Source organism: Pelmatolapia mariae, linkage group LG8, assembly GCF_036321145.2.
Source record: "Pelmatolapia mariae isolate MD_Pm_ZW linkage group LG8, Pm_UMD_F_2, whole genome shotgun sequence".
Lineage (NCBI taxonomy): Eukaryota > Metazoa > Chordata > Actinopteri > Cichliformes > Cichlidae > Pelmatolapia > Pelmatolapia mariae.
The window spans coordinates 27,150,464-27,165,248 of record NC_086234.1 but is presented as its reverse complement, the minus strand read 5'-3'; the positions used below and the strand labels follow the sequence as shown (position 1 = coordinate 27,165,248).

Here is a 14,785-nt window from a genome sequence, read left to right as displayed (position 1 = left end):
GGTTTTTAAAATTACCCACATCTTTTTTCTGTATTGTATATTAAAAATACCAAACAATATGCCTACACTTCTGCTATATCTGTGAATCAGTACTGAGTGGTGACTTGTAATATCACATTACAATGTCCTCATCATGCTGCACACTGGCTTGTTATGTTTCTAATACTATATATTTGCAGAAGTTGTTTGAAACTTCTTTAACTCTGACCCTGCAATCTTCTGTAGTATAGCCCCTCTGTACGACAGAAAGCCACATGAATGTATATTGTGGTATTTTCTTTTTTTCTTTTCTAATTTCTTACATTAGATTAGTTGTGTGTGTGATAACGCAAAGCCACACAAATAAGCAAGAATAAATGCGGCACCACCCTCAGGCAAACCAGTCTAATTTTCTAAATGCTGAATTATAATGTTGAGAAATGGTGGAGTTAACGCTTCCTGAAAGTTTTGTCAAAATCTAATCAACTCTGCATGAATGAACAGACAAATTAACAAAGAGAGAAACAAACAATTTGGCAAATTCTCAAGGAAGAAATAAATGACTGTAACACAGCATATTTAGATTAAGCTTAGTCCTAGACTAAAAGTAAAGGTCAGTGAAAATGGTCTAGGACTGGGCTAAATTCACATCTGCTAAACTTGTCGATAATGGTTCTGAATTCAAACTCAGAAAGCAAATTTAAAGAAAAACTGATAACGTGTGAGATGTAGTGCACGTGTAACCTCAGCAGTGAGTTGCATAACCAGTGGATCACAGCGTGCTGGGAGGCCGAATGTGTGTGTGTGTGTACCTGCAACCGTGGATTAATGGTGAAGCTGCCAGCTGTGGGGTTCATGCAGGACACGTATTGAACGTTGTGTATTTCCTTCAGAAGCAGCTTATTACGCTCATACCTGGGAGTCCACACACACATGCAGAAAAAAATCACTCTTTAACAGTCTTGCATGCAGAAAAATACTCATGCCCCCTGTCTCTAATACACACACACACACCCACACACACACACTTTTGCAGATATGGACGCCTCAGCTCCCACTTAAGCTGGCGTGGCACAGCAGCATCCTCCTTCCTCTAAATTTCATACCTGAAATCCTCCTAGCATATCTCTAATGGGCTGACCGTGTCTAAGCCAGTTAGCCTGTGTCTGACGCAGTGGAACCATGTTCAGAATGGTTTCACTGTGTCAGAGAGATGAGCAACAAAATCCTTTTAAGGCGAATCACACAAGCCTGCTCCCACATTTGACTTTTGACACTCATAAAAGTTGTAGCCTATTGATACTAAGGCGGGGATTTCTGTGAATACTAAAATGAGGGAGTTTTCAGAGGAAAGCTGCGAATTATTAACATTTCACAGCTATCAGCTGCTGGCACTCAATTATCTGAATGATCCTTTTATCTGTTAATACAGGGAGAAATTGTCAAAACTGTCCATCATTTGAGCAATTAAAGCAGTGCTGATGTAGCATTTTCTGAAAATCACCTCTGACAGCACAACCTATAAGTATAATGTTCCTCCTTCAAACAGCACGTGTATATTCTCTCCCATACATGTGTGGATACTGCACAGCTACATGATAAATGACAGCGCCTTACCAGTGGTTGTAGTCCATGTGTTGGCGTATTAGTGTGTGAGGCTGAACCGTGCCATATGCATCCACCTCAGGCATGTTCATGTCGTCTATGAAGTAGATCAGTCTTCTGCTGCCTGGGGGTCCGTAGTTGCGCCCTGCTTTCTTCTCAAGGGGTTTTTCTAACACAGCTGTGCGGGAGATGAATGAAAGAGCAGACAGCAGAAAGAGGAAAATCAGCACAGAGGAAACTGTAACTGAAAAACAGCATTTACGGAGTAGCTTTGAATCTGGGAGTTGGGGTCATTTTGACTTTAGAAGAACACCCAAGGCAATGATAACTAATATGTAAGAAAAATGATTCCACTATACAAAATATAATTTTCTATTATTCTCTTTTTGCTGTTGTAGTATTTTTAACTTTTTAGGTCTCAGTGTCATTTACATTAAAAGAAGAAAAAAAAGAAAAATATTAATTGACATTTCAAGTGAGCTGTAACATGCAAAGAGCAGTGTGTTAAGCACTGACAAGCAAAAAACACAAGGACACAGGGTACAGGTACTAAAGCAGTCTGAGGTGTCCCAATATGGAAAATAAAGATTCGGATCAGCAGCATTACCCATGCTACATTTGCATGGATGTACGTATGTATTTCTTTTGATAAACTGTATCTTCAACCTTCGAAGGCCTAAGTTGTCATGACGACCCTGACACTAACTCTAAGGCAATTGTCTCTGATGACTTAGACTTCACAGGGTTAACCAGCAGCTAAAGACAAACACAGATTTGTTATTTATATTTGCAGTAATTTACATTTGGCTGAAAAGCTCTGTTCTGGGACTCTGTGTCCTGACAGAGACCCCAACACAGAAAAGACCAAGTATCCCTGATTAAAGATTACATACATATCCTTTAACATAAAAATATTCTACTTTTTTTTCCCTTTTCTTTTTTTTTTTTTTACAATATTTATGTAAAACAAACTGTAAAATTATGTAAAATAACTTTTATATTAATGTTGATGTTTTCAAATTTTCTGAGTAACCTTACAGAAACACAGCTATGGCTATGTAAATCATGCAATCATGATTTCATATGTCTCTCTGTAAGGATCACTGTGAGTTGGTCAGCATCAGTAGAAGAAATACTGGTGACTTCCAGTGCTACCCCTCAGTCTCCAAGTAAACACATTTATGGGATAAAAATCCTCTGTCGCCACATTCTTAAGTTATCACATTCACAAAACTTGACCTCTGACCTTGACCTTGAGGTCGAAGCCACTAAGATTCAAAATCATCGCAGATTTTTAGTAGATATACGATGGTATCAAAGTCATGAACTGCCTGCATAGCCGGCTTGGTGAAATCAATACTCTATCAGTCTTTTATGAATGAGGAGTAAAAAAAAAAACTCCATCAGTACTATGATCTCATGAAACAGCATAGCACAGTTATTTAATCAATTACAGTCCTTCAGATGCACAGCTTAAACAGAGAGGTGTGCCATTTGCCATTTTAAATCGTTCCTACCTTGAAGCATAGCAGATGTTGTATAATAGTTAAAAGGGACATTTTTGATCATATATTTCTCTGCGTCCAGTGATCCCAGTTTTTCCCCAACCAGAACAGACTTCCCGGTGCCAGCGTTTCCAACCAGCATGACAGGCCTTCGGTACTCCAGCAGACGGTCCAAGAAGTAACGAACTCGAATGGTCTCTGTAGTGTGGACCAGGCATGCCTGCAACATGGGAATCATTCACAAATATTTGATACACATCGTCTGATGGGAACACTAGTAAAAGACTGTTCAGTGTTGTTATTATACCTCATACATTCCTTGTTATTCTATACCATTTTGTTTCCTCGTATTCCTAATTGTCTAAATCGTGTAATATTGCAAAACCACTCCTTTGTCCTTTGTGTGTTTGTTACCTGATTTGCATTGTGAGTGCCCACCAATGTACAAGATCAGATTGTATTCAAGAGTTGGATTACGGTATTAACTTTTACTCTGCCTCTATCCTGTTTTTCACTCGCTGGGCCCACGTCCTCATTTTAGGTTTGACAGCATTTTAGTAGATAAAGGTGAATGGCTTGGACATGAATTTAGTTGCGGTTTGGGGATGGCCTCGAAGGCAGCGGCTCCCGGGCCTGGCAGATCCCCATAGAAGTAAAGAAGTTAAAGAAGTGAAAAGGGGAGGGAGGGTGGGGCACGTAAATGAGAATGAACGGCTTGTAGAACTGGGGGAACCTATATAGATGAGAACCGGAAGGAGCGTTTTTGGAGGTGTGGTCCAGCTCCTGAAATTCAGATACTTTATCTCCAATTGAGTCCCCATCCTGCTGCTATGCATAACAGGAAGAACACAATAAAGACTTTGAATTACCTTAACCACATCTCTAGTGTAGCTACTTTAAATTCTAGGTGTATTATTCTGATCACTTTTTCTCATGTGGACATGTCTTTAAAACATTAGCTATGGTTGACATAAAGACAAGCGCTTGTCTATTGACACATCTAGAGCATTTGGAGTTACGTTTCAGCCACTTGCAGAATGTAATCCTAATTCTGTGACAGTTTTCACAAACCCTTGGTGAACATGCCTTGGTGTTAACCTTGCTCAAAGTTGTCCAATGTGTCAAATTTGTCGGCTGACAAAAATACTTTAAAACAGTAAATATTCTGTTAGAAATTCTAAAGAAATGATATTTTCAAACCCTTTTGGAGCAATTTTAACAGTAGTTTTTATTTAAAGGGATAAGTTTTGGATCATACAAATTAATGTTAGTTCAAATGTTTAAAAATAACTGCCAACATTAATGCCTTGAGGTTTTTCAAGATGGCTACTGATTGGCTGGTTGGAACATTTAGTCACGTAAATAGCACATAAAACCTAAGAAAGCAAAGAATGAAAGAAAACACACAAAAAAAGCATCTAATCTAAAACCTTTGTTGTACCTGAAGTGGTGTGTCTGCATCCATCTCAAACTTGGGCACCATCTTGGACCAGGGTTCAAACTTCTTACTCTTGGGGTCGATGTAGTAATCAAACACGGTGCCCTGGGTAGGGAACTTGATGGTTTTGAACTCGGTCACCCACCACTTGCTGAACTCCACTCTGTAGTCGACCAGCTGTGCTCACACAGAACACACATGCAGAGACACAGAGGGTAGGCGAGCGGTCAATACTCTAAAATGACTTCCCCTCTGCTTCTTTTCTGTACAGTAGCTATGGATCTATGTGTTTGATTTATACTGGTGCAAATGCAAACCAGAGGACAAATAAATGGCAGCAATATAGTGATCCAACTACAGCAGATGAAGGGTGGAAAATAAGAGGTGGCAGGCGTATCTATGCATCTCTGCGATTCAGACGGTGAAGTAGCCTCATCACCTGCTGGCTGGCAGCTCCTTGCCTTCCTCTCTGCCTCCCAACTCCTTCCTACCTGTCTTCTCTATTCACTACCAACTCTCCAGTCAATAAAACCACTTAGCATTTAAATGCATCTGTGATGGGAAAATAAAGTGGAGTACATTTGTACCAAGGGGAAAGCAGTTTTATCCCATAACTTAGATGGACGCGCTTACTGTACGGCACTAACTGGATTGCTTAGCAACTGTTCGCCATGGCTCTCCTGCTGATTTAAATTCAGCCAGTCTGTGTGTTGTTCAGGGGGAATGGAGTCCACTTCATTTTCAGATGAAGATCTCTCCCTTTTAAAACCCCTGCCATTTCTTCAACTGAAAATAACATTGAAATGACTTCTCACGAATAGAGACACAGAGTTGAGTTGCATACGAGCCATCACGGCTGGAATAATACCAAGAAATACCAAGTGCAAGAAACTCTTTCAGGAAGGGGTTATGGGAAAAAAAATCATTCAGCTGTTTCAGTTATTTCCCATTCTTTTCCTTCTTTATGCAACCACTTAGTACGTATCTCACACGCCTAGAGCCCTATGCAGTACCTGGTCTTGAAACATGGCCCCTCCGAAGGCCCAGACCGCAGCAAAGACAAAATAGAGCTCATAAAGTTCTTTGGCACAGTCTGCCGGGGTGTTTTCTGGAGTCAGAAGACATTCCAGCAAGTAGCACAGCATCTGGACCAGACTCTGCTCAGGGATAGGGATGATCTTCTTAAACCTGAACAAAGATAGACGCATTACATCACATGATTCAAGCATTGTAGTCGTCTCATGTTCCTCATTCAGTACATAAAGGAACAACTGTGTACACAGCAAACAATAAAATGTTAAACTCTGGTGTTACAATCTGCAGTTTTGAATTGGATCACGTTTCTTTTCCTCATTTAACAGACAAAACACAGCTTCTTTCAATTAAACACAATGAACTACGTTGAAGTCCAAGAAAAGAGATGACATATTTATGAGCTGTGGCACAGTGGTTCCATACACACTGTCTCACATTGTGAACAAATTTGCCCTCCTCTGCTTCCTGTTTTTGCTGTGTGCTCTAATAGGAGCAGTGATGGAGGTGTTGGAAGAGGCGAGTGGTCCTGTATAGAAAGCACCATCCAATTCTGCTGACTCAGTCCGTGTTTGCTCGTCTAACACGCCCACTTAGCACCATTTGTTACGTGTTATGTCACACACAACATCCTGCGTCAATATATGACTCCATGCACTTCCTGTTACAGTGGCACAAAGCCACAGAGGAGCTGCGTTACCTCGACCTGAGTGCTTCCAGGCAAGGTGGGATATACTTGTCAAAGAGAATGGTCAGGTTGGCCTTCTCTGACTGGACTTTCCTCTTGTCGATCCAGCTTGACACTGGTGGATTCCACCCAAGGTCTGCTGGGTTTATGTAAAGGATGCCTGAAAAAAACATAGAGTAAGATTTAAATTTGTCACATTCAGGTTTACAGTGTTTATAACAGGGCTGGGTTTGGGCAACGATATTTTTTGGACTTCTGCTGAACCCCCCACCCTACCTTCCGTGCACCAAGCATGCCGTATATAAAAGATGGATGGAACCACTATGACATCAGCCACTGATTTTGGAGCTTTTGCACCTTTTGGCCACTGCAACTTCATTTTTTGGAGCTAGAAGTGACCATACCTGTGGAGTGCTAAGCTATTAGCTAACGCTACCCAGCTTGGTTCACAAGTTCACAAACACACATATTGCTAATTAGAGCTATGTGACAGACACACAAAAGAATTAAATCATATTTAACTTAGTGGCCCACAGTGAATTTGGTCCTTTTTAAACACTTATCAGAAGTGCAAAAGTAAAACAGTGAGAAAAGAGGAATAACAAGAACTACCCGCTCTGGATACAGTAGCAGGGGTGGCAGTGCGAAGGTGGCTGATCTCAAACACCAGCCTCATGGTGGGGTTCAAAGGGATCCGCTCATTACTGGCCAGAGTCAGCACCTAACAAGAGGGGAAAGCAGATTTTCACACACAGAAATAACAGAAATAACTTAAACAGAATGTGTTCTTTTTGTGCCTGGCACACAGTCTAAGCCTCTTTTTACATGCAGACATCGTTATTCACTCTCTCATTCAGAGAGTACAAACAGTTTACTATCCTTTCGTATAAGTGATGAGTCAACCACGTTCCCTTTTCATATCTGAATGCTCGTTTAGTGAACAACAGACAGTCTTTTATTCTGTGTCAAACTGACATTTTTATTAAATCAATACAAGCACACACTCGCATGTGTTTAATTCAATAGCACCTTGTTGTCATCCATGACTGTATTGAGTGACTCAATCCACATTGGGTCAATGTCTCCATCCAAAACAATCCACTTTGGTCCGCCATGACTAATGTTGGCCAATTCGCGCATTATATTGGAGAACAGACCTGCAGGAAGGACATGAGACATTTTGGATGTTTGAGACAGGTCACTAAACACTTTGCACTGATCACATTGTATCTGTGAAGGACTCTGTAATCACCATCTTTCCACTCTCGGGTTGCTGGGTTGATGATGCCAAAGAGCTCGTCATTGGTCACAGCCTTAGGGTTGAGGTCTGCCCACACGGGCCGACGCTTCATGTTCTGATAGGTCCTGTGGAGTGACCTCATCACCTGGCTCTTCCCAGTGCCTGCATTCCCTATCACAAACACAGAGTGACGCACTGCCAGCAGTTCATCCAGCTGCACCACCTAATAGACAGACACAGTTTAACATTAGAAATTCTTTTTTGTATATAGACACAAAGAAAACATAACACTGAGGACTAAATTCCCTTGCAAAATATGCAAATATGTAGCTTTCTGTGTACCCTGTGGTGCTCAGTCTACTGCAACCCCTCCTTGTTATTCTGCTATAATATATATGCAGAATGACAGGAGTGTGATGCATTGCAGTGCAGCACAGCAGCTTAGTACACTGTTCACAGACCACGATAAATGACAGCAGTTGTTTTCAGGGAGGACAGATCTCTGCACATACTACTATGTCTGCATAATCAAAATGCCACCCAATCTATTTTACACAGTATAATAATGTGTCCTCCTCTGAAAACCAAACAATTTAATGAATTAAAAAGACATTTTAAGATAGCATTAATAAATGCAGACACACAAATATGCAGACAATTAAACAGAACTGATAGAGAAGGGCATTTGGTCAGTCTCCACTAAGACCAAGTTTTGATGTTATTTGGATCTCCTTTGTTTCCTTTACATATGCTCCACCTCGCCTCTTGTTTTATGGTGCTCGGTTTGCTAGTTTTGTGAAATCCAGAACTATTTTCTGTTGCAACAAGAGCAAAGATTTCCCTAACAGATGGTATGGGCCCAAAGAGCCCTGATCTCAGCACTATGGAGTCAGTCTGGGATTACTTTGAAAATACAGAAGAAACTGAAGCAGACTAAATCTACAAAAGAACAGTGGGAGGTTCTCCAAGATTTTCTAAAGCAGCAATGCATAAGGAGAAGTGATGCTGCTTTGAATGTAAATATTAGGTCAATATTAGGTTGTCTCTGCCCAACCATCTTTTTACTGTCTTTCCATTTTCCTCACTCTTTTCAGGTCTTGTTGTTGGCCCCGTGTTTCTCTGTATGTTTCTGGCAGGGCGTCATTAAATACCCCATTAACTAACCATGTACCTAATCAAGTTACTATAATCCAGCTCTTATTGAACGACTGAAGATTGTTACTAAAGACTGGACACAAAACACTATATGTCAGGTTGTAGTTTACTTGTCTTGTTTAGAGGGCCCTCATTAGTGAAAGACATTATTTGTCTCCCTGTGTCTCAGTTAAGCTACCAGTCCGACAGCACCACACACACCTTGCTTCCAGCTCTCTCACCAGTCTGACTTGCTCTCAACCTCAAGACACTAGCTGACTTGCCCCCCAGCCAAACATTCAATTCAACTGCACCTAGCCAACGAAAAACATAACTTTCAAGTCACAAATAAACCTTATTTACTGTAACCCCTCACTTTCCCCACTTTTATAACATATTTATTTGTTTTAGCTTTCTCTCTCACCTTTTGTATAAAAAAAACCATTCAAATATGTTTATGGCATTAAAAGGATACTTTTTTCCCCACAGTAATATGTATCTACACTGGTTAACCATAACATTAAAACTGTATAGTGCTTCCTCCAGACAATGCTTTGATACTTTATAGATTTAATCCATCATAATATATGCAGTATAGAAAGTTTTTTGTACTATTTTTAGTACTATTTATAACTATCATGAAGCACAGTCCTCTCGTACTCTTTAAAATCCAGGGTGAGCGCACTGCTAATGTGTATCACTATTTTATCCCAGGCCATGAAGTTATTGGTACCTAAACCAAAGTCACAAAGGAAAAAGTACAAAGTGAGTAAAAATGAGGGAGTAACTTTAAAATGAAACAAGAAAGCAGAACACAAAACTCTCAAATTGGGATATGAACTGTAGCCTGGCTGAGAAACTTGTTTATTACACCGCCACCCTTCCTGCCTCCTTATCGAGACTCTTTAAAACAGGACCATTAGCCCGGTTCTCAATATTGCTGTGCACTGATGCATTGAGGCACCAGTGCCAATGGGCACCTTGTACATATATCTGCAATACTCACCTCTTATAACAAAAGCACTGCTGTTTGACACACTGGGATAAAAATGCATTTCCCCCTCATGTCACCCAAACTGTTCTGAGTCTGAGTCCACTGGGGTTGCCCTGTAGATGGTATGAATAAAAGTAACACCTAAGTGAATTTTAGGATCCAAGGTTTCTGTCCCTGCAGCTCACAATGAGATGATCAACGTCATCTGTCAGATGATAGAAGTGCTAAAGAATCTGCATTGATAATTACATATTTTGCTAAATGTGTATTTTGATTGTTTAACACTAATGTGTACTGCTGTGATTTGGCTCTATATAAATACAATTGAACTGAATTGAATTGAATTAAAGTATCAGTGTTGTGGATGATCTATGTGTATTCTTTTGTGTACATAAAGAGAGAGGAGAAGCTGTTTATATAATAAATTCATTCATTTTTAGATAAGTTACACTTAAAAATTCTATTTTTTAATTGTTTTTCTAATTAAGTTTGCAGGAGTGCTCTTTTAGGATCACAAGATCCTAAACACACAATGCTTTTTAGCTTAATGTTTCAGCAATACACTGCTTTTAAATACAATGTGCTGTTGAAAATGTTGTCAATTAACCTAAATGGCAAACTAGAAATAAAATATCTAAATAGTTTGCTTTTTTTCACCACAGAAACTGCAGCATTTCTTGATTTTTAGAACTGCAAATTAACTGGCTCCAAAATTCCTTTGTGGGTTCAGACTTCTTCATTTCCGGGTTAACATATTCAGTATGAGTGGACACCACAGAGTGATTTAAAAAAGAGTGACAGAGACAAAAAAAAAGAGAGAAAGATATTTCCTCCCCATTTCCACTCTAACATACACCCAATCAATGCCATCGACCCGGCTTCTTGGGGCTCCTTCTCCACATCCATTCAGCCAGAGCACAGACAGCTTTGCACTCTCAAAGACCCTGGCTGATTACCGCTTTGATGTGGGGAGGACTAATGCTAGCACAGGCTAACACTAAAGGTATGCTCTTGCCCTCCCCCCTTAACGGTCTGAAATCAAAAGGTTTGCTACACAAACATAGAAGTAAAAGTTCAGGCTCTGGGTGTGGACGGTTGTTATTGACCGCTCTGCAATTCTCTCCCTCTCTTGCTCTGTTTCTCCTCCTCTTTGTTTATTTCTGTGGCTGGCTCTCACAATGTCAGGGTTAAGTGGCATGGTGCAGCGCAAGCCTCCATTGATGGAGTGTTATTATGTGGTTCCGTGTCTATTTGACCTGAGGCAGATTGCACTTATTTCCCCTGGTCCTGCGTACATCTGTCTCTGACATACAATGCCTTCTATTGAGAGTCTGTATGTGTGTATCTGTATGTAATATAATGACTAGAATTAGGTCATCAGCTTGGGCACCTGAACTCTCATTGGTTTTCAGCAATATTTGCCCAATTCATCCAGATGCTGGTGTCTTGTTTGACACTAATGTGTATTTCCCAGTGGAACATTATGACATGAGGTAAACAGCTTTTGGAAAGAACTAAGATAAATCTAAATGAAAGTGCTACAACTGTAATATCTATCTAAATTGTTAAAGATGAAACCCCCCATCTGGGGACCTGGCTCATGCTTCTCAGACAACTTGTGATTATGTTTGCTTTCATCCTGAGCTTTGCAACTGACTTACACTCATACGGGTCCTTCATTTATTCAGCTGTAATGAAAATACAATTGGATAAACTGCAGCAGATAACCCTGAAGACTGTCAGGGAGTAACCGCACCTTTAGTACAAAATTGTCCTCGGCTTGCAACTTCAAGTCCAGGATGGACTCCCTCACGCCCTTCTCAAAGTCCAGGTCTCTCTTCCTGGGGACGTCCAAGGCAGGGAACAAGTCTCCTATTAGTCCCATGAAAACAGGCATGTCGTCGGTCACGATCTTCGGAATGTTGAAGTCTCTGAGAGCTCGCATTAGCACCTGGTCCTCAGCTCTGCCAGGGTCTCCTCGCTTCAGAGAGCCGGCCACCACCAGGACTGACTTGATGGCTCGGAGACCCCAGTCATAGTGGTCCTACAGAAATATACACACCGCTCTTATTAGAACCTCTTTCATTGACAAGCTCATCACCTTTTAAAAAAATGTTTTTATGGAGGATAAGTAAGCAATTCAATCTCAGAGAAATAACAAGACTAAATATGCAACTCTATTTACTTTATCATTTCTGACTTTGTGTAAAAACCTATACTACCTCAGGTTCAATTTAGAACATATCTAAAGCTGCCACCTGTGTTGGATGACTGTATCTAAAGGCATTTGCATAATGGCAGAAGTATAATATCACACAGTTTTTGACTTCCATCCAGAGGCTCTCCAAATAACATGGGAGAGTAAGGCAACACACACACATACACACACACACTCGTTTTCATATCTTTGTGAGGACATCTAATTGACATAATGCTTTCCCTAGCCGCTTATCCTAAGCCTAACCATCAAAAATGAATGCCTAACTCTAACCCTTAGCTTAAAGCTAACCATAACCTAATTGTAACCTTGACACTAAAACCACATTTTGAGCCTCAAAAATGCCTTCAAACTTGTGGGGACCGGGATTTTGGTCCCCATAAGGGCTGTTGCTCCCCACAAGTATAGTAAATTTCCAATTTTTGGTCCCCACAAAGATATTAATAAACGCACACACACAGAAAGAAACCACCAGGTTCACATCATATCAATATGTGCTGTGATTAACTGTTAACCCCCCTTGTTTTCACAATGAAGGAAAAGATAAAGCCATAGATTTTTTGTCATGTAGCTATCAGATCTGCTGCTGCTTCATATTTTGTTGATCAGCACTTGAAGTGTTTAGTCTTATCATATCAGCTAGGCTGTTGGTACCCAGCAATCTAACAGCTATTCGTGATTCAACAGTAAATTGAAGGTGATCAAATGTTTTGTACAAAGTCCTGTGTCCCAAGTTACTCTGAATAAATGTGATTTTCTTTTCAATACACTGATAAAATAGAATACAAGTAAAAAATAGTAACTGTGCTGTGATATTGCCTATATTTTAAATGCGTCTATCATAGATTCTGATGATAATACAGTAGGATGATATGAAAACAAAAACAACTGCCCACCCTAGTGTCAACTCAAGAAAAGTGGTTGGTATCTGGATGCCTTGGGAATTAATGATGCTGCCGTGTACAGCATGGATGGATCTGGCAAAAAGCGCTGACGCAAAAATTAGATATGAGTGACACCTCCTTCCACCATCACTCTGGTAAACAAATGAATGAAGGAATACGTGTCAAGTGATGCAATATGAAAATATTCACACTCCAATGAGCGCAGCAGAAGCTTGTCCGAGGATACTTTGACATGCAGACTGGAGCAGTCAGGGATTCAACCACCAACCTGCCCAACTAAATGACCTGTTTTACCTCCTGAGCCACAGTCCCCAAGAAGTGGAAAGGAAAAAAAATAGGAAGGAAAAAAACACAAAAAGGAAAAAAAAGACGAATAACTAAAAGAAACATGAAGAATATCTAAGAGTGAACACAAAGGACAGAGGAACAAAGGAGTCAAGAGGAAATGAAGAAAGCAGTAAATGAAAATACAATCATTTAAAACCACTTTCATGGCCAGTCACAAGCCCATGGAGCAGAACTTCTGTAATATTAAAGCCACAATAATAAGGCACTTGTTAAGCTTTAGAAAGTTGTTTTCTGAATCTGCACTTTTCATTGATTTGCAGTTTCAGCCCTTATATGAATTTAGCTTAGAGAAGCAGTCTGTTCATTATCCTTTCATCTCATTGCCACTAAGTTGCTAATGTTGGAAAATCCAGGCAAAGAAAACCTAAAAAGGTGATTTCTGAAGAACTAGAGATTCATAAAACAGCCATAAAAAGAAATTAGTGTGCTATGACACTTAAACAGGCCTGTGGTCATGGGAAATTCATCCAGAATTGAGGGCTCATAAAATCACTTACCTAAGCTAAGGAGCTCCTGTGTAGCTATTAGTCAGCACTGTGAGTGGTTTTATTGCTTTTTTTAAATAACGAAAATGATGGCATAACATGTAAAACAGGAGCAGGGTAAAATAGATTAAAGAAAAATGTTGATGAAATAACATCCAGTCCCCCTGCAGCTTCTTATTTATATGCATGTGATACTTCACTCGAACGGTTGGTCACAAGGTTAGCTCTTGTGTGGAGCCTCTGAGTCATTCCTTTATCAGAAGCCGCAATTATAAAAAGAACTTTGTGTCAGCTGCTCAGTTTATAAGTGGAAATGGATCTGGGTTTTACTAACCACATCGGCTGCGTTACATCGAATGAAGCAAGCAATACCTGTTTAGACAGCAGCTCTTTGCACAGCGTATAGAGGGTGATAAACTTCCTAGCAAGGACCCGGGCATTAATGAAGCCTTCAGCCACCAGCATGATTTCACAGATGAGCTCAAAGTCCGGCACCACCATGGCACAAGGTCTGTGTACAAATGTAAAGAAGGCAGTGACTTTAAGTTGTTTGTTCATACCCATATGGAAAAAAAGAGAAAAAACACTGCTGTTAATTTCCATATGGCTGCCATATGGAGAAATCCTTTGTCACCTACTCTACAGTACATCATGGATGGTTCTTATGTAGCTCTTTTCCTACTCTATTTGAGCACTCACCTTGCACAACTCGCTTCATTCACCCATCCACACGAGCACTTTTTTCTGTGCTCTATGTAAGTGCTTCTATCTACCATTCACACACATTCATACTACGATGGATGCATCAGACAGCAACTTGGTGTTATTATCTTCCCCAAGGATATTTAGCATGCAAACTTGAGCAGACAGGGATCAAACCGCCAACCTTCCGATAAATAGGTTTCCTGGTCTACTACCTGGGCTACAGTCACCCCCGTGGACTAATGAGACAAAAGCGGAACTTTATGGAAGGTTTGAGTCCCGTTCACACACTCGAAACCCTGAATTAAAACAATTCTGTTAAGTATTGTCTTCACAGTGATCTGAAAGACAGACTCATTGCCAGTTATCGCAAATGCCTAATTGCAGTTTTTGCTGCTAAGGGTGGCAAAGCCAGTTAGTTTAAGGGAGGCACTTACTTTTTTACAGGTTGTATACCCTTTTCTCTTAACAAATGAAATCATCATTCAAAAACTGTACTCTGTGTTTACTTG

At 40.3% G+C, this 14,785-nt stretch overlaps 1 protein-coding gene across 1 annotated transcript in view; it reads right to left on the bottom strand.

Annotated features, from left to right (window-relative positions):
- Positions 1-14,785, bottom strand: part of dnah9 (dynein, axonemal, heavy chain 9) — a 160,965-nt gene that overhangs the window by 91,501 nt on the left and 54,679 nt on the right. The window contains exons 36-46 of the mRNA XM_063482191.1: positions 13,944-14,082; positions 11,372-11,659; positions 7,500-7,710; positions 7,277-7,404; positions 6,860-6,968; positions 6,260-6,407; positions 5,541-5,715; positions 4,531-4,704; positions 3,102-3,309; positions 1,597-1,762; positions 792-894 (exon numbers count right to left, since the gene is read on the bottom strand). Of these exons, the coding sequence (XP_063338261.1) occupies positions 792-894; positions 1,597-1,762; positions 3,102-3,309; positions 4,531-4,704; positions 5,541-5,715; positions 6,260-6,407; positions 6,860-6,968; positions 7,277-7,404; positions 7,500-7,710; positions 11,372-11,659; positions 13,944-14,082 (1,849 nt within the window). The remainder of the gene's footprint in view (positions 1-791; positions 895-1,596; positions 1,763-3,101; positions 3,310-4,530; positions 4,705-5,540; positions 5,716-6,259; positions 6,408-6,859; positions 6,969-7,276; positions 7,405-7,499; positions 7,711-11,371; positions 11,660-13,943; positions 14,083-14,785) is intronic.